Source organism: Mytilus californianus, unplaced genomic scaffold (genome assembly GCF_021869535.1).
Source record: "Mytilus californianus isolate M0D057914Y unplaced genomic scaffold, xbMytCali1.0.p SCAF_3, whole genome shotgun sequence".
Taxonomy (NCBI): Eukaryota; Metazoa; Mollusca; class Bivalvia; order Mytilida; family Mytilidae; genus Mytilus; species Mytilus californianus.
The window spans coordinates 27,691,560-27,717,063 of record NW_026262679.1 but is presented as its reverse complement, the minus strand read 5'-3'; the positions used below and the strand labels follow the sequence as shown (position 1 = coordinate 27,717,063).

General features: G+C 33.7%; 1 protein-coding gene across 1 annotated transcript; it reads left to right on the top strand.

The window, feature by feature from the left end:
- Positions 1-10,293: 10,293 nt before the first annotated feature.
- On the top strand, positions 10,294-25,503 carry LOC127734278 (polyprenol reductase-like). Its single transcript, XM_052244068.1, has 5 exons — positions 10,294-10,547; positions 13,241-13,380; positions 21,796-21,996; positions 22,357-22,470; positions 24,769-25,503. Exons 1-5 carry the CDS (start codon positions 10,372-10,374, stop codon positions 25,026-25,028), a joined length of 891 nt encoding a protein of 296 aa, XP_052100028.1. The 5' UTR covers positions 10,294-10,371; the 3' UTR covers positions 25,029-25,503.
- The last annotated feature ends 1 nt before the right edge of the window (position 25,504 follows it).

Genomic DNA, 25,504 nt, shown 5'->3' with positions numbered 1-25,504 from the left:
CCATTCCCTATGGATGCAATGACAAAATTGATGGTGTAGGTATTTTGTCTAGTCCCAGGTGTAGTACTGTCAATAAATTACAATTATTTAATACTTCTGCTCGACGAAATAGAAGTCATGGTCACAGAAATTATACACCACCTGCTGTTCACACCGTGACAACTGATAGTCTGTTATCGTCTGTTCAAAAACCTTTAGGCATTCACCAAATCAGAACTGAATTATACTCCATTCCATTATCTAAACTTTATTTACCTTTCAAGAGGCCCAAAATACTTCCGTCATTGATTCTAATTCTGTTTTGTATAGATTAGTTTAAAAAATCATGGACATTGCTAACCATAGACTATTCAAACCCGTAAGAACTACTTCCACAAATGAGGAAAAAGGTAATTTTTTTAAAGTAGAATTCGCCAATAAAGGTTTAGATGCAATCAATATTAGCAATATTTTCCACCAGAAATCTGTACTAAAAACTATACCTGATTACTTCAAAAATAAAGCTACACCTGTAATTTCATATACTTACACCAAGTCTATTGCATCCAAGATTTTCAACCATAAGAGGGTTTTAGACGCCTTTAACCTCAAAGATGTGAAATCCAAACCTCCGGATTGCGCATGTGCATCGTCAAAATACAATTATAGTCCTGCTGGTCATATTACTTGCGACCTTGGCATCGTTATCAATGAACAACTAAGAGAGTTGTTAGCCAAGGGACCAAAATACAGAATTCCCTAGCCCATCAACTGGAAAAAGAACTTCAGGTTACTGATGGGTGTAGTTGAGGACTATGCTAGAAAATGGGTAATGTGCAAACCAGACGAACCAGAACTGGACACTTTGTCTGAATGGATCAAAGCTATTCGATCATGCATTCAGAAGCGCATTCAGAAACTACGATGTACTATGAGCACAAGGGTTTATAACCCATTCAAGAACCCGGAGTTTGTGGATGCTTTATCCTCTTTGCATGACAAATATGTCGTTGTTCCAGCAGATAAAGCCTCCAATAATATTGTCTTCGTATGTAAAAACCATTATTTGCAATGTCTCACAAAAGAGCTTGGAATAAACAGCACAACTGGTAAGGTCCGTGTATATTTGCGTCCATTCGTTTTCATTTTGAGATATCAAAAACAAAAAAACGGAACACGAAAGTGTTTTCATTTTTCGTTTTTGATTTCTCAAAAACCTAAATGAAAAACAAAAGTGTTTTCGTTTTTCGTTTTTGATTTCTCTAAAACCTCATTTACAAAGGATGAAATTTTACAAAATCGCAAATCTGTCCTTCTTTCATTTGGTATTAACATCAAAGAAAACGAAGAAAGTCTACTGTCATTATACTGGATACCAAAACTTCACAAAACTCCGTATAAAGAACGATACATAGCTGGATCATCAAGATGTTCGACTAAACATCTTTCTAAAGTGTTGACTACTATTCTTTCTACAGTAAAAGATAGCCTTCAAAAATACTAGTATTGTGATGAGATATATTCAACCAGTGGTGTCAATCAGATGTGGATTCTCACTACTATTCCCCATGCTCAATTGAAAGATCGACTTCATCATCTCATTAAACAGAGCTTTTTCTATAAAAATGGGAATTGTAGATATATATAAATTTCTTGTTTTGGGTTATAATAATTCATATTTTGTGAAGAACCACACTGATTCTAAAATGCTGGACTTTTTAATCGACAATATATTTGTTGAGTTTGGAGGATTGATATTTCAACAGACAGTCGGTATTCCAATGGGTACTAATTGTGCACCCCTTCTGGCCGACTTGTTTTTGTACTCGTATGAAGCAGAATTCATTCAGATCCTTCTAAAAGACAAAAAGAAAAAGCACCTTGCAAAATTCCCAGTGAACTTGAAATTAAGGATACTACTGATACAAGAAGGACTGCTTCATACCTTGATCTTTTCCTCAATATTGACACAGATGGACGACTTCACACTAAAATCTATAACAAACGGGATGATTTCAACTTCCCAATTATCAATTTCCCAATTCTCAGCAGTAACATACCCTCTGCTCCGTCGTATGGTGTTTACATATCTCAATTGATACGTTATGCTCGTGCATGTTCACACTATACTGACTTCATATACAGGAGTGTGCTCCTTACGCAGAAACTGTTCCAACAGAGTTATGAGGAGGAAAGATTAAAAATGACACTCCGGAAATATATGGACACCCGATCACGAATTGGTTGATCTATACGATGTGTCTGTGTCTAAACTAACTAATGACATGTTTACCACGTCTTAGATTGTGGTTTAACATCTATGTCGTCTGTCTGCTAAGTACCGAACGTGACCTATTCCCGAATATGACTGTTATACCGAGTGTGAATTTGCATTGCTATACGACGTGTCTCGGTATTTTGTACATCGAACATTCATGTATTTATTTTTGATGTTTCTGTTATGGTTTCGGTTGGATAATGTGTTATGTTTTATCGTTGTAGTCCAAATAATTATAAAATTGCCTTTCAATACCTTCATTGTCATGAAAGTTGTTTGGACGAATATTGTGAAAATAATTGTATAAAGTTCGAGATTGCATGTTAGTTACGTAAGCGCGTCACTGTTTGTGATATCCTGTGGTGTCTGTCGTTAATGGAATATGTTTGTTGTTGTTCTGCGGTTTGCATGTTGTGTCGACTATTATATTATTTGTTTGTGCGTTTCTCTGTCATGAATGTTCTTGCGTGTGTTTGTGCTGTATTTCTGTAACGTAGTGTTATCATTTTAGCGAAATTTTTTAACATTTTCATAAAGCGGGAGGTTTGGCTAGCCATTAAACCAGGTTTAACCCACCATTTTTTTCTTAAAATGTCCTGTACCAAGTCAGGAATATGGCAGTTGTTATCAAGTAGTTCGTTTCTATGTATGTTGGCGTTTGTTTTTGTTGCGCTTCGATGTTCCTGTTGTTTCTTTGTTTTCCTCTTATGGTTGATGTGTTTCCCTCGGTTTTAGTTTGTGGCCCGGATTTGTTTTCTCTCAATCGATTTATGACTTTTGAACACCGGTATACTACTGTTGCCTTTATTTAATATCGATTTGGTTGCATCACGTAACAATATTCAATTAGAAATAAATGTACACATTTTCTCCTTGAAAATTACTTCGTTTGACTTATGTTATGATATGCATGGAGAATAATGTGGTCAACCTTTTTCAAACTTGTGATTGTGGTGCCGATCTATGGTCGAAGATGACCGCCGCCAGAGGAAATATAATCCACTTTATCATACATTCAAATCAATAATAATTCATTGAAAAATATCTCTTCTTTTTACATGAAGATTGATTGATTTTTGTTGTTTTAACGCCACTTTCAGTACTATTGGCTATTTCGTGGCGGCCAGTTTTAAATTGGTGGAAGAAGTCGGAGTGCCCGGAGAGAACCACCAAACTTTGACAGGAAAACTAGCAATCCTAGTCGATTAAGATTAAAGTCAAACGCACCTGCCAAGTGCGGGGCTGTAACTCCCAACCTTAGTGTTGACAGGCTAGTAGTATATTAGTGGAACTACTTAGACCACTCGGCAACCGAGGCCCAGACTGATTAAGAAGTGGTAATCATTTCTGAGCTTACGTTATACCCACTTCATGGTTATCATTCATATAGACTTCAAGATTTCTTTTGTTTTTACCTTAAGGTATTACATGAAACACAGAAAAGGTAATCATTGCTTAGCCAAATGACAATTCACAGAAGTCCGTTTAATCATTTGTAATGTTCAACAATTATTGACAAAGACCTTTCAGGTCGAAACATTTGGCCGCCGCTTTCTGTATTTCAGTTTTTATTGTTCTGTGTTTTTGTCTTGGTGTTTACTTTTATATTTAGTGGTTGCACATTCGATAAGTTCTATGTTGTTTTTATTTTTTGTGTTGCTTTTTTGTTGCTTTTTCACTACATTTACTTGGTTAAATTTTAAATGCTTTTTTCTACTGCGAGGTGTGTAACATCACAAACGTCCTTTGTATGGATATTTGGGTAAATCGGATATGTATAACGTCCTTTGTATGGATATTTGTGTAAATCAGATATGTATAACGTACTTTGTATGGATATTTGGGTAAATCAGATATGAATAACGTCCTTCATTTTTATGCACCTGTCCTAAGTCAGGCGCCTGTTGGTCTGTGGTTGTCGTTTGTTGGTGTGGTTCATAAGTGTTTCTCGTCTCTCTTTTTTTTATATAGATTAGACTGTTGGTTTTCCTGTTTGAATTGTTTTACACTAGTCATTTTGGGGCCCTTTATAGCTTGCTGTTCAGTTCGAGCCAAGGCTCCGTGTTGAAGGCCGTACTTTGACCTATAATTGTTTACTTTTTACACATTGTGACTTAGATGGATAGTTGTCACATTGGCACTCATACCACATCTTCTTATTTATATTTGTATGGATATTTGGGTAAATCAGATATGTATAACGTACTTTGTATGGATATTTGGACAAATCAGATATGTAAAACGTCCTTTGTATGGATATTTGGGTGAATCAGATATGCATAACGTCCTTTGTATGGATATTTGGGTAAATCAGATATGTATAACGTCCTTTGTATGGATATTTGTGTTAATCAGATATGTGTAACGTCCTTTGTATGGATATTTGGGTAAATCAGATGTGAATAACGTCCTCTGTATGGATATTTGGGTAAATCAGATATGTTTTACGCCCTATGTATGGATATTTGGGTAAATCAGATATGATTGAGTTATTCTAATATAAAGAATATAGATAAAAGAAGATGTGGTATGAGTGCCAATGAGATAACTCTCCATCCAAGTCACAATTTGTAAAAGTAAACCATTATATGTCAAAGTACTTCCTTCGGCACGGAGCCTTGGCTCACACCGAACATCAAGCTATAAAGGGCCCCAAAAATGACTAGTGTAAAACCATTCAAACAGGAAAACCAACGGTCTATAGACTATTTTTTCTCGAGATTTCCTAAGATTGATTTTCATTTATGCTTCCACGTTTTTCGTTTTTAGGCTTTAACAAAATTTTACAGTGTATTAAACGTACTTTGTAATAAAGGAGTATATACTTTAGTATGTGATTCATAACCATTATCCAACATAAACTATACTATGATAATGTGTATTTTGAAAACTACAATACATTTATGAATTTATAATGTTAAGTAATTAGAAATGTTTTCTTGTGAAAAAAAAGTTATGCTATGTGACTAAATCATACATAACAGCCAATCCGTCAAATCTGCTACACACTATTAACTGTTTAGTTTTCTTATGAAAATACAGTCCGGTTGGTCCAAATAATTTGTCTTTTTCCTGGAGCAGGAAGACGCAGTTTTTACCATCTGGTGATATGGCAATTAAATTGTCTGTGTCATATCCAACAGAATATACATTACCACAAATGTCAGTGCAAATTGATAATGGACCTGTGAAATCTTTATGGCGAAACTTCCAAATACAATTACCGTATAGGTCAGAACACGTGACCGTACTGGAATCATACTCAGAATAATAAAGTTTGTCTTGGCAGGTATGAATGTTGCAGATTTTTTCTACATTCATTGGTACCGTTTGTAGAATTTTTCCATAGACATCAAGAGTTTGAATTCCTTGGTCTAAAACTGAAACCACAAATTTGTTGTCACAAAAACAAAGCCCATAACAAAAGTTTTTTGTAACGATTTTTCCAGCCATTTTGTTCTTGGATAGGTCAAACATGAAAATGGCTTTCTCTCTTGGTACTGTTACTGCTACCTTATTACTTTCGTGGTTGACTAAATCATATGGTTCTGATCTCATTTCTATATTTCTTTTATGAGAACCATCCGCATTGAACCAAACCAGTCTTCTGTTTTCCGAATCGTCCGTGAATAGTATTTCTTTGTTCTCAAGGATCACGCAGTTTCTAAGAAATTTCAGCTTCGGATCACGTGGTGTTACAATAGGTGTTCTAGACAGTAATCGGATGTTGGCCAGAGGACTCCTACTAGCGTCAGTACACTCGTCTTCAATGTCTTTTTTCAACTTTGACATGGTAGACTGGTACCTTATAACATCAATATCAGCTAAGCTTGTTATGGCAGTAAGTGTAGAAAATATATTAGAATTGAAAGAAACGTGGATATCAATTTCTTCTAAATCGGCATCTGATAAATCAGATACAAAACTTTCCTGTTCTTTTGCAAAATCTGACTCCAACTTTTGTGTGAGTAAAAATGTTTGTAAGTCGGAGGCATATTCACGTATGCATGTGATATTTTGAGCAATAGATTCAATATTCCGTTTTCTTGCTTCAATTTTACCTAAAAAGTTTTCAGTATCCATGGAACATCTTGAATAGATTACAGAGATGTCATTCAAAACTTTATCCTCAAGATTGTCAAGATAGCCATTAATCTTTTCGCGAAGATTTGTAATTTCTGTTTCAATGTTAGACTTTTCTTCCCTGATAGAGTCAAGGTTATCTTCTTTCTTTTTGATAATTTCTTCTATGTTCCCCAACACATGCGCTATGCCATGCTCAATATCCCAAAGCTTTGTTGAAAACTTCGAATTTCTTGACACATACGAAATGGGTAACATCCGTAGACACTTTTTATGCTCTGCAATGCATTTACTGCAAAGAGGAATTTCATGAATATCGCAGTACAGATCAAAGGTAAGTCCATGATCAGGACAAGTTTGTCTCATAGAAAACAATACAGACGGTACTCGTTGCAAATCTTTCACGACAACTTTGTGTTTTCTGGAAGCGGCAGAAGCCTTGTGGTGGTGTAAACAGCTCTCACATAGTCCTTCGCCACATGAAGGGCACCATACGACAGATTTTCGTCTGATATTCTTGAACGCACAAGGACCACACGGAACATGAGTTGCATTATCCATTTGTTAAAATGATATTAAAACAATGTACGATATAGAAAAATGTGAAATATTTTCAAATAAGAATACGTTTCAATGCAGCTTGAGTATTTTTCGTGTGATATATTTTGATTTGTTACGTGGTCAAGTGATGAAGTTATACCTAAAACAATAGAATATATCCTTCCTCAAATTGAAAATTCTATAATTATGATAAATGGTTTATGTCCTTATTGTCAATTCCTGTTATATTAGTGACCTTCATCCATTTGGGTATTAACGTTCATTTTTGATAATAATTACTCACGGTTCTTTCTTATTAAACAAGAGTAATATAGAATGATAATATTCTGTCCATTCAACAAATTTGCTTGTGTATTAAAAATTTCCCAATTGATACACGTCACTGTCGTTAGTGTTCTTTGTGTTTGAGTTGCTTTACATTTGTCATTTCGGGGCCTTTAATAGCTGACTATGCGGCATGGGTTTTGCTCATTGTTGAAGGCCGTACGGTGACCTATAGTTGTTAAATTCTATGTCATTGGGTCTCTGGTGGAGAGTTGTCTCATTGGTAATTATACCACATCTTCTTATTTTTGTATTTATAAAAAAATGGCTCACATTTCAATCTTTTAAACAATATATTGATTAAAATCTTGGGGTTTCCATCCATATTCTAAGCAATGAATGGAATTGGAGCTCAATGATTCGTTCACATTTTATTTAGTAAACTGATTTTGCCAAAGCTAATAGATGCTTTATAACAAAATGCCACAATAGCGACTCCTATATCGCTTAACTTACGGATTTGATTATTGTTATAATGAACATATTTTTTTTCCAAACAACAAGCTGGTAAAGCATGCATAAAAAGACACACGGAATGACATATCACAAGATGAATATAAATATCAAAACACATCTATACAATTTGATATTGAATAGTTTCAGATAAAACATAATGGTCATCTTATAACCGGCAAAGGAGATAACCTTTTTCTTTTCTTTTTCGGTGTGTTTTTGTTTTGTTTTGGATCCACACTAATTTTTAAAAGGGAGTATTTTATTCTTGATTTGGCATCTTGTGGTCCTAGTATTTTTACATATTATATAATCAATAAAACAGCAATGTTAATATCAATAACATGTCATTTTTTTTTTTAATCTGTGGAGAGATTTTCGAGAAATCGCTATTTAAAGTGAAAAAATGCATAATATTTATGACGCTTTGTACGTGCATTCTATCACGAAATCTATAGATTTATTTCACACGTATCAAATGATTGTATATCTGAAAGAAGTATAAATACTTCACATAAATATCCTTTTTTAGGTATGTAGTATAGTAGTGCTACATGTATTATGTCTGTTTACGTCGAAACAATCATTCCATGTAGCTTTTGTTAGGTCATGGGAAACTGTTGTTTTATTTCTTTCGGTGCTGTCGAAAATAATCCTTACATAGTATGTTTTCCATTTACAACTAACACTTAAAGGAACTTCTGTTCCGTGACAAAATTTCAATTATGATAACTTGAAAAGAAGACCCGGACTAGTACTCCGAATCAAATGTTGAAATCCTCGGTGTTCGAGAGGCAATAAACCAGGCGCGTAGCTACGTTTTCGTCAAAACGCCCCGTCGTATACATGAATTTAGGAGAAAACAATAATTTAATCTAGATAAAAAACTATCTGGTTAAAAGCACACGAGTCTTGTAATTTCTTTCTTCAATAACTAAGTTTTAATTGAAGATAAAAGTGACGAAATTTAATTTTTAATAAAATGGTATCATATTATATATTTGTTTATTTTCTGTCAAAGTCTGAATCTACTGTGAATTCTACTCTGTTTCTAATTGTCTTAAGCAATTCATTATCTGCTGAGATACGACAAAGTTTGTTACACATCAATTACTTTGTCAAACCTTCATCGAATTTTATGAAGATTTGGCAGAACCTTTTACATGATTACCAGGTAATGTCTGAAGAAAAATTTTGAAACTTTTTACTTTTATTTTTCAGAATTTTACTAACGTATTTTTATTGCAATTAACACACGGTCTTGGATTATTTTTTTTTATAAGAAATAATACTTGCATGCCATGCATGCTCTATGCTCATTTTAACAAAGGTAGGCATTATATTTGTCAATATCTTTATTGTAAAATGTTGACAAATATAATGCCTACCCATGTTACACCTAGTGTTAGCGAGATGTAAAATGTTGACAAATATAATTCCCACCCATGTTCAAATGAGCATAGAGCATGGCATGATATAATTATTTCGATTCTTATCGAGGTCCTGGCGTGCACCTAAAACAATAATGGCCCAACTACGCAACAGTTAAACGTGATTTCAATTCATTTTATAAATATGCGGATATGATGATAGATTACTTTTACCATTTCCCGTTGCGTCGTGTTATTTTACTTCTTCTTCTTTTTGTTTGTTTTGTTTTTGCTTCCGTTTTGTTCTGTTACGCTGTTTGATCATGGCTATTTATTTTTCGAGAGGTACGTGTAGGCCGTCATCTATTATTTTTTTAATATCATTTTGTATGTGCGGATAGTCACATTTTAACGAGTTCTATAATGTAAGATGTAAACTTCGTATATTCGTATGTACGCAAAGCGGCCAATGAACTATTTCAACAGTATTTCGCAATATATACATGAATGGCTGATTAAGGACTTCGCAGTGGCAGGTCCAGGGGGGGGGGAGGGTTCCGGGTGTAACCCTCTTGTTGGACCCCCTTTTTTGACGATCTATGCTTTTGAATGGGGTCATATAGTTGGAACCCCCCTTTATCCTGGGTTGGAACCCCCTTTTAAAAATGGCTGGATCCGCCCCTGATTGTATAGTAAGTACAGTACAAATCCTAGCTTTGACTGATCTGGGACATATAATAGCAGCCATTTGTAAAAGTGGGGTCCAACGGTTCCAACCATATGTCCCCATACATAAGTTGTCAAACAAAAAGGGGTTCCAACCCCCTCCCCCTCCTACTATGAATCTCTCTATATAATATATCAGTGACAGCCGTGGATAGTAAACTTGGAATTGATAGTAAATAGCAAATACACATTATTTATAGTAGATGTATGTTCATAGAATACAGAAAAACGCGAAAATAATAATTGAAATTAATAGAAAACAAAAAAAATAACGGATTTTGGAAATAAGGGGGAGGGTTAAAAAAAATGTCCTGTCCCCAAGTACCTATGTAAAGGCTAGCTGTGTTGTTCCCGCCTTACTAAATAGTTTGACAATGGCGTGGCTGAATAGTTTATGATTTTCATTATGTGTTACTTTCTTTAGATGTATGTGGTTTATGTAAATGTCATCAATAGAAAAGAATACTTTTCCGGAAACTATCCGGTATTTTTACTACATATTACAATTTCGGGTTAAAAAAGGGCACGTTGTTTTTAATATATTTCCGCGAAATATTATCTAATACTAACTTAACAGCCTTAACACAAAGCGCAAACATGTTATTTTTGAGTGCTTGCTGGTTAATAGCGATGTTTGCCATCATTTTGGGATACATTTTGGTGTTGTCAAAATCTATTTTGATTCCGACTCTTTATCTCTTTGGAAAAGGCCGTGGATTAACAGGTTATGGATTACACCAAGATGAACATTCATTTTATCTTGTACCAAAAAGGTAATTTCAGTTATTTATTAAGATTTTCAGCTTGCTATTTTATATCCGTTGTTTTATTTAAAATCTTCACTAAATATGGGGGGGGGGGGGGGGGGGGGGGGGGGGGTTGGCTCTTCTTAAAAAATTAGGACTTCACCCTCATAAGAGGGAATATCGCTTTAAATTGCTACATCTTTTCCTAAAAAATATTTATATGAGAATATTTTTAATTTTAGCAAAATGTTTTGTGTGCCTGTTTATTTGTTCGTCTCAATGGTGGGTTGGTTGGTGAATCCTTAATGTCCTTGCCTCCAGGAATCTGAAGAAGAGCTTTTGGAGTACTTTCTTTCTCCATGTGAAGTTGTACACAGGGGTGGATCCAGCCATTTATAAAAGGGGGTTCCTAACCCAGGATAAAGGGGGGGGGGGGGGGGGTTCCAACTATATGTCCCCATTCAAATGCATTGATCGTCAAAAAAAGGGGGGGGGGTTCGAAACCCTGGAACCCCCCCCCCCCTGGATCCGCCACTGGTACACATGTGAGTCTATGTCTACAGCCAGATCTCAGTAACTAGTTGGCAATTAATCTTGTAAAGGAGTAGGGGAACTAAGCCCCGGTTTTTGCCCAAGAAAATAAAGTGTTTGAGAACTATTTCAAATTTTCTCATAATGTTTGGAAATGCATAAAATAAAGAAATATAAATGCATATCATCATAATTTTGTGATGTTCTGACGTCACAATTACGTCATAATATACACCGTTTTCATAAAAACAAAGAAAACTGCAGAGTTTATGCACATAACATTTTCCTTTATGGAAACATCGTGCTCAGGCAAGGCACAACAAAATAATTTTAGAGAAACTCTATTATAACTATTGACATATTCTAATCAAATATAAAGTTGTTTCTTGCATGCACACATACTTTTCCAATCTAATGTATACCTAAAATTTGAGGTATAACAAGGGAAATCAAGGAATTTTACAAAATACACATTTTGTCATGGTTTGTTGCCTTGGTAACTCCTTAAATGTGAAATTTATTTTTATTTTCTGAACACCTTGTTTCTTAGTGTAGTTTGGACAAATTTAAAAATATGTTACATAGTGACTTTTCAATTTGCGCTTATATTTGGGCCAATGAAGGTGTAATACCACCAAATCATAGTACGTCACATCCGGTTGCATACAAAAAAAGGGTTGAAAAAAATATTCCCTTGAATATGACAGATGTAGGAAATTAAACCTACATTTCAAATTTAAAAAATTCTGAGTCATAAACATATATCTTTGGTGTTTCAAAGCACCATTCTTTTTTATTTGGTGTTTCTATAAAATATTTTGGAAACTTGAAGTTACATGGTTACTAAAGTTTGTAAACAGGAAAGAAAGGGGTAGAAATTTGATTGGTTAACTTCCAGTGATAGTTATTATCTGATAAGCAATGAAATTTTATGTGAAATTTTGTCTGTAGTACTGGACAGGATAAAACTTTACTCATGCCAAGTATTTCTTTATTTGAAACAAAGATAAATTCTACACAATTTTTTTGAAGTGCAAATTTAACAAAGACTAATAGGGGAAAAACAATGGTGGTATTACACCTATAGGGCCTTATTGCCCCTACTCCTTTGTACATGTGCGTAGGTGCATTTAAGGGAGTCCTACTTTGTATTGCAAGAAGATTGTCATGGTTTAATGAAACTGTTTAAGGTTTACATCCAAGTTGATGTTGGTTATATTTTATGTTGGAGTTCATATCTCTTCAACTATAATTAAAAGGAAAATAGAAAATTGTGTAAATATGCATTTTGAGAGGTAGTGCCAGCATTAAGGTAAAAGTAGGTCACTGTGAAATTTATTTCATGCTTCATTGAGTATTGAGTTTTAATTCAAAATTCATATTTCAGTGTATAAGAAACATGATTATCTGAACTTGTGGAAATATTCATTTTTGGGAGTAGGTCAGCATTCAGATGAAAGTAGGATACTGTGACCTACACAATGTACATTATGTACTTCTTTGACTTTGGTTAAGTTTTACAATTGAGTGTATTCTCCACATCCACACTTCCTCAATTAGCTATTCTTCATCTATGGCTATTTACACATGGTTAGCAAGTCTGCTAAATATGACTATTGTATAAAATGTTAGCTATATCCCTTTCTACTACCTAATCATACACAGTTTGATGAAATTTACTTCTAATTATTGATTAGGTATTTATAGATAAAAAGAATTTGTAAATTGAATTGACCTGGAAATGCCAATGAAAAATTTGTTAAATATATTATAAAGTTGCATAGAGTTTGAAATAAATTCCGTTTATTTTAGACAGTATTTGAACAGTTTAGACTTGTTTAATCTGAATTTGTGTAAACTACTTGATGAATAGAATGTAAACTTAGAACAAGTAGTCATCAATCAAATACACAAATCTCCATACATGTATAATAATATAATAGTAAGAAAATGTGGTACCATTGCCAATGAAACAACACTCCACCAGAGACAAAATCACGTAGAAGATTAGCAACTATAGGTCATCGTACAGCCTTAAACAAAGAGAAAAACCCATACCGCATAACAAGCTAGAAAAGGCCCAGAAATGACATATGTAAAACAATTCAAACAAGAAAATTAATGGCTTGATTTATGTACAAAACAATAAACGAAAAACAAATATGATAAACATAGCTTATTTTTTTCAGGTGGTTCAGTCATTTTTATTTTTGTGGGATAGTATGTAACAGTTTAGTGATGTTGGCAACCATTTATACATATCTGTATAGTGGAACCTGGCCATCAGCTATTAAATATATCATGGACATGTTAGGACATTCTGAATCAGGTATATATATATTAGTGGAGTGACAAATCAAGAAAAAGGTGCTTATTTTATGACTTTAATGGACCGGCATAACTGTAGACTAAAAATGATTTTTTTGCAAAGCGTATACCTTAATCTTACTTTTTTGCCCATTCGTAGCCGTTTCCTACGGTGCAGTTTTTCATAAAATGGAAAGAAAAAACCATGTTGATTTTTTCATTCAAAATTCAACTCGACAAACTTTTTTACTTTTGTTTCTTTTTATAGTCCTCAAACTCTTGATTTGGCATTTTATGAAGAGTTTCAGTACTATTTCATATTGTAAAACTATAATTTCTTCTATTTTGCCTTATTTTTGTTCATTTTCACTCAGTTTTAAGAATATGCACTCTGTTTTATTTCCACAGAGTGGTTACAACATTTGTAAATTTACATTGCATCGATATCTTCCAAATTTTTTTGCACTAAAAAGTAATGAAACTTCATTTTGTACAGTTATGAGACCACTCCGGCTCAGTTTTCTAATAAATTCAGGTTTTTCGACATATTTTAATATACATTATAATTCAGTGAATTTCCGGATTTATTAAGAAATAAAATCACTCCTTTTTCACAAGAATTTTAAACCAAGGCCCTTTACTATAGGTCTTACTCAGTTATTTTTTTTGCTTAGCAATCCGAAGAAAGAAGATATTATATCTATATAATATATCAGTGACCACTGTGGATAGTAAACTTGGAATTGATAGTAAATAGCAAATACAATTTATTTGTAGTATATCTATGATCGTAAATACAGAAAAACGTGAAAATAATTGAAATTAATAGAAAACAAAAAAAATAACGGATTTTGGAAAAAAGGGGGAGGGCTAAAAAAAAATTGTCCTGTCCCCAAGTACCTATGGAACATACCACTTGTTTCTTGGTGTTTGCATCACTCAGTTTGCAAAAATTGCAGATATATATTAAATTCAACTTTGATAGAATAATGCTGTCAATAGATTGCCATGCATACACTATATCTTTATCAACTTTATATTCACTAGTTTGTCTAGACATGAACTTGAAATAATTTCGGAGCAGGTTTCTTCATCAGCGGCACTGACTTTGCAATTTCTTTTGCCACTAATTCCATTCTAAGATAATCATCTCAGCCTCTTTAGAAGCTCTTTGATCAAAAGGAATGCACTTTGTCTTTCGTATCCGCTTTTTTGGGAACCGGTAGTTCCCTTTGGTCTCCCTTATTTTTCATTGTATAGGTGGTAAAATTATAATCGAGATCGATTTTGTAGAGTTCAATATAATTTTCGCAATAAAAAATTATTTCATATTATATGAAAAGAAATATAAAATAAGACCGTCAAAATAGCAAAACTCTATATAAATCGCTATTTTGCCAGAGCCGGCAAAATAGCCACTGCCTAAGAAATATGGTCTATGGTAGACGTTTTATAGTCCCACATTATACATGTTATAAGAATATGAGAATGTCATGGGCTTTCATCTTTTTTTTATAGCAACAGTTAGTAAGTTATTAACTTCAGCTGGGCTAGATGACATATGTGTTGACTCTGGAGTTTATGCTCGAAATACAGTAAACATATTCTTATTTGCAAACAATTTAATCATGGTGTTCCAGAATTAACACTGCCTTATGAGGCTCTCATGGTTCCTTTATTTAAAGCATTTTTCAATTGATGCAGAGACATAAACTGTATAAAAGCATTGAATCAAAAGTATGGACGGCCTCCATTGACTGTCAAAGTTTATGTTTTGTCTTATCCAAAAGAACTAAAGGCATTGAAGATTTCTTTACTGTTTTTAAAGACCACATATTTGCTTGAAGAATTGAGAACACATACGGGTTTTCTTAGAAAGACCTATGTTATCCTATTTCCTTCAAGACCTTGTTTTTATATGCAAGGGTGAAGAGCTTGAAATAAAAGTTGTGTATACAACACACAGAGTTCGGCTTGTACAAGTATTTGATCGTGTGGAGGGTCTGAGGGATGTAGGAATCATTTTACTCGCAAGCAATTTCTGAAGAAGACGACAATGAGAACGATGTCTGAACAAAATATGTAAAGTCCGAAATATTGGAAAATTATTTCGTGTAAATATATTACAGTAGAACTCATGGAGGGTGGATACAGTTTTGACTATGCGGAATGTTTCAGGGAAGAATAATGAGAAGCCGGTGTTATGAAAATGTTGTACACTTTGCATTTAAAGTAGCCTTGCAGCAGCTCTTTCTGAGGGGTTCATAGAAGGCTGCTGATGTCAAAATTCCTGCCCATACAATCTCAATGTTCACAACAGAAAAATATATGTTTACCTATCAGTACTTCATTTAAACCATTTTATTCTATTCATAGTGAAATATTTGCCGCTGGCAACCGGTATATGATTAAACAAAAACAAAATAAACCTCAATTCTTTCTGAAGAAACTGCTTAAAACCCAGAAATATATCTTTAAATGTACATGTAATGTACAAAATATCAATGGAAAGCAATTACCTGTTTTGTCTTTGCCTTTTTCTTGTTGCCCACCCGAATTTCCCTAAAAATGGTCATTTGGCGATTTTTATTTTTTTTTCAAATTGACTCAAAAATGAACTGCTATTATTTATTCTTTCGTTAAAGGAGTAATTTCTTGCCTATTTCACAATTCAGATATTATTTCCTGACTTTTTATAACCCCTTGTGAAATTTTTTTTACACTAACGAAAAACTCGACTTCCGAACTTTGGCCTCAAATTTTACAAATCTAATTTGCACCATTTTTCGATTCTATGACCAGGCAAAATTAAAAGTTTAAACATTTCTCTAACAAAAAAATCCTAATTTAGCCTGCAGTTAGGGTGGTCCATTAAAGTTGAAAATTCGTTGGCTTGGTCACTCCATTATATATCATGTATAAAAATTACAATAGTGGAACTTTGCAGTGGTTCAAATTATCCTGAAATCTAACAAGTTTGAGGAAAATATCATTATTAGTAAAATTTCTAGGCTGATTTATTTTTATTTTTCCCAATTTTAACATCTGGAGAATTGCAGGCATCAGGCATATGAGCTGATCTGAATATTGGGTCGATTCTGACAACTTATTCTTTCACCCGTAAGTACATTAACCCTTATTCCTGTTAACCAAAATTCTCTTTTTCCAGATTTAAAAAAAATAGTTTTAAATGTTTGTGTAACGAATTGTTTTCAATAATAGTATATATTACTAAAAATAGATGTTGGATGCATGCCAATGAGACAGCAACCCAATGACACAAATAACTAAAAAACATCTAAAGGTCAACATACAGTCTTCAGCATTATACTGTATCTTGATAGTTGGCATTAGGAACCATTCTTGGCTTAAAAATAAATCACATCAAAAAATTTTTAGGAAATAGAAAAAAGAACACAAATAGTTATAATAATAATAATGGTTGTTAGTATTTTTATTTCTCTGAACTAAACTTTAAAAAGTAGCCTTTTTTCTCACTCGCACAATTTCATATTCCCATTCACATAGAATGTAGTTTTGATTTTTATTCATAATCAATAAAAGGATTATGCATATCAAATCCAATAAGGAGATCAAAGAGATGCAGAAAACCAAACAGTCATGATCCCTGTTGCCAGTGTAAAATGCTAGTTTTGATTGCACATTCTCAAGTTACGATGCCAATAACCATGTAATTAACCTGTCTTTGTCATCTGTATGGTTATACAGTGTGTCTCAACTGAACTATCCCAGTTATGGTGTCTCTACTGAGGTATCACTGCCTATCAGGAATGTCAGCAATAAACATCTTTTCAAGATCGATATATTATATGCTTTTATAGATTAAAAGAAGCAGCATTTGGTAAGCAGTTTTTCCAAAATTTTACGATGCTGGCCTGCAATTTCACTAAGGTTTTATTACAACGAAATGCACGAACTTGCTTAACAAGCGAAATTACCGGGCTTGGCTGTGCTGGATAATTTGCCAAACTGGCTACCCTGAAAAGTTTCCATGGTTCATATAAATAGACTAAATGAAAGAATATGAGATTACTATATTAAATCGCCTTGACTTTGTTTTACAATTAAAAACGCATTTAATTGTGTACCGCCAATGCAGTTTGTTCACCTAAACAGCTGGCTGAGAGTATTGCTTTTCAAAATGATTCACTGATTGAAAAGTTATTTAAGCTTTTTCAGAAAACTAAAACCACTAAAACAATTGAAGATAGTCATATTTCCTGTTGGACGTTAATTTTTCCGAAGTTATTTTTGTACATTGCCAATCCTGTGATTTCCGGTACATTTTTACGTGAATGTGTTATGAGGAAGTTGTTACTTAATTTTTGTTTTATTCAATGGCGTGGGACTTACTTGAATTAAAGTGTTTTCTTCTGGCTTTTGTTATCACCTGAGATATAGTATGCTGAACCCACAATCATGACAATTATCGTAGATTTGCTCATATGCTAATTATTTTAAATTAAGAAACTAATATGTTTATTAATGAATTTGCAAGTCAACTGTGGTTCATTTTACAATAAATGCATACCCAAATAGTTACGAATACCAAATTAACGTGAATTTCATGATTGATTTGAATACAGTGTTGAGTATATAGGAGGAAAAGTTGCGTTTAAGTTTACCATGGTATTACTATTCATTTTTAATGTTACTTCAAACATGCAATTATTTTAACTTTTTGATATGGAATGCAATATAGTCGTGTGTTTGGTTTTGTCAGTTTTTATGGACTTCCCTTTTTCGAATTTACCTTGAACTTTGGTAATTTTGTTATTGCAATCTTTTCTTAAAATCCTGGAATTATATCTAAATATCGGTTTTATTCGATATTACAAAATTCCAGTTTTATTGTGGTCTAAATGCTCTTATTACTTGATCTACAATGGAAACAATCAAACTCGTAAACTGACATTAAGACAAGAAAAACAATGTAGTTAAACAATAATAAAGAAAAGACACGGTGAACTGTCAAACCCGTCTCATGATTAGTTCGTCTGATGCAAGTGAAACCAAAGCCTTAAAAATAAAATTTAGAAGATTTACGAACAGAATTTATTATTGCTTGAGCATCTGAGTTCAACTAAATAAAAAAATAGTGTAGTTCGGTTTACTCAGTCTTTAGTTTTCTATGTAATTTCCCGACTGTAGTTTTTCTTTGGCGTTGTTTTTTATTCTTTTGGCTAGGGTACTGTCTGTCGTTTGAACTTTCGACATATAATTGATATCTTCTGGCTTTTTATTTAAATAAACGTAATCAGTTATTTCACCGTCGAAATTACTGGTTAAGCTAACTGGGCAGACGATACGTATATGAAAAGTAGTCCGTCATTTGTAGTATTGGAACTATTTAATCAAGTCCAGAAATTCGAATTTTACTGTTTATCTTGATGATTTCTGAAATTTCATTTAGCATGTTTAGGTTTACAGCATGCATGCAAACCGTAAACGATTAGGGCCCAACGAAATGGAAGATTCCTCACAATTGCAATATTTTTGAAAATATTTTAAGTACGTCAGATGTCTCGAGGTAGCGTACTCGCCTCGAGTGCGGGAGGTCGTGGGTCCATCCACAGGCTCTCGTCTGTATTTCTTTTTAGCCAAACCTTTATATACTAATAACGTATATAAAGTGTTTTAGGGGAAAAAAAATTCAGAGAAAAGTGCCTGTGGTTCCATCCCCATCGTGTAAACTCGTGAAAGTAAAACAAATAATACTTTATTTTCCTCCATTAAGCATGCAGCGTCTAGTCCTATATGAAAAACTGGTCGGAGTATGGTCTTGTTCGAAATTGACACGCTTTGGAGACGTAATTAATTTAGGGCATAGTATACAGTTACAAGGGTGGTAATGACGTTGCTAACGTAAAATGTTCGACGTCAAACGTTGACATATATCCGGAGAAAATGCATTTTTCGACTGATTTTAACCATAAGCTTGAAAACGAGTACATGGACCCCTCTTTTTGAAAATGACATTTTTGTTTGATTATGTATGAAGATTAAGTGTACCAATTTTTACGAACAAAATCACTAATAAATTTATAATTATTAAATTAGATAAATATACAGCAAAAAATGCCGCTTTTTTCTAAAATAATGATAATTTAATAAAAATGAATTATTTCCAAAGAATTGTAACACAAATTTATAGCATACGTTTGCAAAGAAGATATTCCAGATGGTTTTACAAAAATGTATACTGTTATCTTTTGAAACAAAAAAGTTCAGTACATCTATGTTTGTACAAAGCAAAGGAAAGTCCAAGAAACCGAAATTTTGAGTAAAGGCCCCGTCACACTAGACCAAGACCATAAAGATCCCACTACGATCTATGAAAAATAAGATGAGATCGTGGTATGGTCGGCTTGAATATATTCAATATTTCCTAGTTTTCACGTTCATACCACGACCTTGCTATGATCCTGATAAGATCCTGCTATGATTCCTCTACGATAGTAGCACGTTCTAGTTACGATATTGTCACGCTCTTGCTACGTCTAATAAGACCTTACCACGACGTACACGATCTCAATACGAGTCTACTTCGATCGAACCACGACTCCACTACGTTGTCACTGCGCTCTTCGTCCCTGTAAATATCTTGATTTTCCCATTGTACACACCAGTTTCCTTGAGAAAACATGCCGCTAAAGGTATCAAAAACACTTAGAGGTCGTGGTACTTAAAGTAAAGGTAGAGGTAGAGGAAGGGGTCAGCCCCTAATTTAATTCAAAATATAACAAATATGACGGATAAGGATGAGGAGTCGACTGCTGCAGATGAAACCGCAGCCCCAGTCCCAACCATAGAATCACAGATTGATGTCAGGGCTGTTGGAAGTGGAGAAGATACTGATGTATCAATCTTAGCTGGGGCCGAAAAAAAAGATCGGTATCAGATTTGTCTTTAGAAGAGGAATAAAGCATGACGGAGTGGCTTGCTATTCATCTCATATTTTATAATAAAAAAATGACTTCATATATGGATACTAGCTCGCCATTCATTTGGTTTTGTTGGACAAGATATGACTTCATCTTTATATTCATGTTCAATTGCCTTGCAAACCTACGCTGTCTAGTATGCCTTCTCCTTCTTCTTATGATTAAAAGTGTAGCCTGATCGGCCAAATCGATACAGTGCAGCTGAATTAAACATTGCAGAAGTAGGTTTTGCTCATGTGTGTTAATGGTTGAACTACAGGTGGAAGTTATTGCATCCGTTTTTTATATCAACAGAATGAGGTCGTGCAATTATCGTGGCTAGGACGTATTAGTATCGTATTATGGTCGTATTAAGGACGACACGCGCGTAGTAGCAGCGAACTATTGTCTTCTTCATCGTAGTAGAATCGTATCAATATCGTAGTAGAAGTGACTGAAGCGTGATAAAGATGAAGTGAAATCGGGATAGTCGCAGTGAAAACATAGTAAGGTCGCAGCGAAATCGTTTCCATTGGCTTCCCGATTGCACCACGTTTCTAATACGATGCTTCCACGTCAGTCCCAATCTTACTACGTCCTTACTTCTACCTACCTACGCTTCTACTACGGTTAGTTTTGGCCACGACTGCACTACGAATGTTTTGAGCATGTTCAAAGTTGGTCGTGGACCTCCACGATCATGAAGACCTTGGCACGTCCTTACTACGACCACCACGATCTTACTACGACTTCTAAAAATTTTCATTATTTCTGAGGTCGTAGCCGGATCGTTTTCCTAGTGTGATGGGGGTTATAAATGTCTTCAAGTAGCACATGAAGGTATATTTTTTTTATAACATATCTAAATTGACTAGGTGAAAAAAAGCTTTTATGCAAATTTTCGTCAAAAATTTACCGTGGGATCTAAACTGTATCGTATGCCCTTAAGGTAAAAAGTGCGTTATACTTTTACCACTGAAATGTGTTACTTTTTTAATCATGGTCAAACATTGTAATATGATAAAAAAAATGATATTGAATAACAGAGGAAATCAAATTCAATTCTATTATATTAAAGTTTTGGGATCAAAAATTTATTTCAAAATAGTGTTGGGCCTTTTATAGCCGACTATACGGTATGGGTTTTTCTCATTGTTGAAGGCCGTATGGTTGCCTTTAATTGCTTACATCCACTTTATTTGAACTTTGATGGATAGTTGTCTCATTAGCAATCGTACCTCATCTCCTTATTTTTATTTTTATAAAAGCATGGCAGATTACTGAATGCAAGGTTGGAATTGGAATTTATCATCATACTATAGTCCATATGTCATATTTTAGCATGTACATAGACAGAATATTCAAACTTATCTTTAATCAAATCGTTTGATGCAAACATGGTCCAACAGATAAAAAAAGTTTTTAGAATTATTGTCTTGTTTATAGTATTACCGATAAACATGTTTTCACAAATTTTCCTTGTTTCTTTGCAGGTCAGATTTCTCCATTATCAGTATTATTAGCGGTAACCATGATAGAGGTACAAGTAGTCCGAAGGTTTATAGAATGTGTCTATGTCAGCAGTTACTCACGCAGTACGATGAGCTTGGTCATATACATTGTTGGTTTAATGTTCTATGCTTTTGTTGGTATTTCTGTATTGTGTCAGGCACCAGAAACTAAGATAAAGCTTGGTAAGCGTCACTGTGATAAACATATTCATATCAAATGTTATACACTTTTATAAGAACCATATATTAGGAAACCATGTAGGACATGAACAAAGCCTAGATATCATTTGAACTATAACAATCATTTTTTTTACGAGAATTAGGCTTAATTTTTCCGAGATAGGCGGCGTCAAAGATTTTGATAAGCCATACAGGAGACTGGGGCAATGTATATATCAATGTGTTGACAGTTTAGTAATTTTTTGGAATAGAAACTGTCATGAAACTGCAGGTTCTAAATAAGATATTTTAACGCAAAGAAAAGTATTTTTATATTTCTTTTATTTACAATTTGTTGTTTGACCAACTATTTCTATATTTTAGATACTTTACCTGTACAGTGGTTTGACACTTTGGCTGTTGCCATATTTATCTGGGCAAGTTATAAACAGAATAGAATCAATAAGATATTTGCCAAATTGAGACAGGACAAAAGTGGTATGTACGAGATTCATTTAGCTTGATTTATTACTAAAAATATGATTTCCTCTCGCACAACGCATGTTTCTGAGTTAACATTGGAGAGTACAAAAAACCAAAAGGTTTTAATCAGAACAGCAACACTATATAAGGTGGAACAGTAACACTGTTTAAGATGGGGAAGTTATAACCTTAGCTTCAGTCTTTTTACATAGTTAAATTAACTGGAAAATTAAAAGAAATATATTATTTGAATCATGCAAATACAAAAGAATTGTTTAGTGGGTAAATGATACCATCATGGACTGATAGTCCACCCATGGAGATACCAAAAAGTGAGAAAAAAAATACCGAACTTTAAGGATAATTCAAAACGAAATCCCTCATCAAATGGCAAAATCAAAAGCTCAAACACATTAAAATAAATTAAAAACAACTGTCATATTCCTGACTTTTACAACCCAGTGGCAGTCTTGAAAATATATATAGTGTTATTTCCGTGCAATAAACTAATGATTAAAGAATAATGTTCACCTGGTACGCTCGAGGCCAAATGTTTTATATAAAAGTTTAAAATATAAAACAATTGAGGGCACAATACCAGAAAACCAGAACAGCCACAGCTGTATAAGGTAAACTTTTTCCGAGGGAGTTGCAACCTTAGTTTTACCACAATTACATAATTTAATGAACGGAAAATTTACAACAATATATATCATTAGAATTTCAATATTTCATTGTAAAACAGCTTAAATCATAACGGAAAACACAAGTTGAAACATTGGAATTTCAAAAATAGCAGGAAATTTATTAGTGGGTATAGTCACTGGTACAATGTATTTTTAAATGGGTATAAATATGCATTGAGTTTATTATTCGAAGGATAAATAGTTCACGTACTGGAAGCTTTTAAATTAAAAAAAATACATCAGCAAATCGTTGAAACAAACAAAAATCAATTTCGAGGATAAAATATGTAGCTAGGTAGGTGACGGTTGATTCAACAAATTTGATTACTTTATTTCCCCCTTCTTGAGCTGTCGATTCATATTTATTATTTTTTAATTTTCATTTCCTTGATGGTTTATGTTTCTCGGTTGGTTCGATGCGCGTGTTTGCTAAGAAATCTGATTTCAAAAACTAAATATTTTAATTACTAGTACTAAAAAACTTTTACAGCAGGGACACAGATATCACAAATAGATGCCATCAACAATATAGAGTAATATATTGTGCAAATATGATTCCATGTTTCCATCTTAATAAAAAGTGGTATACCACATCCCGCTTCATTATCTGCTAGTTTAATCCTGATATTTAGAATTAGGCTTATAATTTGAAACGCCAGACGCGTTTTGTCTACAGAAGACTCATCGGTGGCGCTCGAAATAAAACAGTTTTTAAATTTGGTTTTCCTGTACTTGTTTTTATTGTATGTTCTTTTATATAAGTATTGTTAATCTACTGTTCAAGAAATAAAAAAGAAATGTTTGAGTTCTCAAAAACCTAGTTGCACCGCGCCACATTTTTCATTTGCCTGTCCCAAGTCCGTACCCCTCGCCAGTAGTTGTCGTATGTGATGTCGTAGTGTTTGTAGTTGATTTGAGAATTGGGTGTTAATGGCTGATTGTTTCTGTTAGATTTACTCACATCTTTTATAGAGTCGGAAAGATTTAGAGCTTGATATTTTGCGTAGACGCCTGTCTATTGTTAAAGACGGTATGTTGCCCAATAGATTTCCTTCCGTTATTTTGTTGTTGGAACGTATTCCTAATATATCCTTTTAGTCATATTTATGTTTCAAGTCAGGCTTCACAGATTAAGTCAAAGTGAAAAAAAAATGAATGGATGAATTTATTGGTTTTAACGTCCAGTGGCCATTGTTACATGCAAATTAGGACGAGCACATGATATTGTGATATGAAGATGAATCATGATTTTTGCAAGATGACACTGAGCCAGATTTTGAACGTTTTAGTTAACAAGGTAACAGTCCGCAAAAAGACATGTCACCTTATTTTTATACCTGAACAAATTTTTCTAACTCCGATCCGACCAATTTTTTCTCCTACTCTCAAATCCAGCATGCTTAGAGGAGAAGCAGCAAATATCAATTTTCAAATCTTTGTTTTGACCTGGCGGGATCAAACCCGAACCCCCGCACTTGAGGCCAGCACGCTACCACTGAACCACGGAAGCATGTAGATAACAATAATCTTATTATTTTAAGTGTTTGTTGGTGTAAATAAAAATAGACTGTAAATTTCTTCAATTGCAATTTTTCATATCGATGTACTAGTATTATATATGTTGCAGGTCATGTGGAAGATCATGCCCATCACATACCTCATGGAGATTTATTCAGACTGGTTTCCTGTCCACATTACCTCTTGGAAATTATCATTTACACCTCACTGAACATATTATTCCTTGGTCAACACGAGATTATACTATATGCATGGGCATTTGTTGTATGCAATCAGGTCATTTCTGCTATCATAACTCATTCATGGTACAAGGAACACTTCCCAAGTTATCCACCAAAAAGAAAAGCATTAGTTCCTTACATTTTTTAATTTCAATTTTACTCATTTAATCTAATTGTTTTCTTTACAATACTAGTGTTATCAAATTATGCCTGGGTAAAGAACATTCCTGATGTTCCTCAATCCCAATATATATGATGAGTTTATGTACATAATTATTTGTTTACCATTTTCCTATTTGAAATTTGGTTGCATTATAACACATTTTGATGTTTAGGGTTCAATTTAGAAAACATAATTTAGCTGTCTAAGTATATGTATTTCTTATTTAGTATGTTTGTTTAGACATTCGGAAATAGATTCTCATTATGTGTGATAACAGGGGATATTTTTTTATTTCTGTTAAGTTTCGTTTAATGCATTTGATCATTTTGAACAATTATCTGATAAACTTTGCCTGGGGGAGTTACTACCTTAGCTTTAGTTCAGATGCAACATTATGTGAATTGAACATTTATAGACAACATTTATCATTTCAGACGCATTAAATTCATAATAGGTTATTT

Coding starts and splice junctions, on each gene's coding strand:
- LOC127734278 (XM_052244068.1), top strand. CDS start 10,372: ATGTTATTTTTGAGTGCTTGCTGGTTAATAGCGATGTTTGCCATCATT. Junction 13,381..21,795: donor GTTAGGACATTCTGAATCAG/GTATATATATAT, acceptor GTTTCTTTGCAG/GTCAGATTTCTCCATTATCA. Junction 22,471..24,768: donor ATTGAGACAGGACAAAAGTG/GTATGTACGAGA, acceptor TATATGTTGCAG/GTCATGTGGAAGATCATGCC.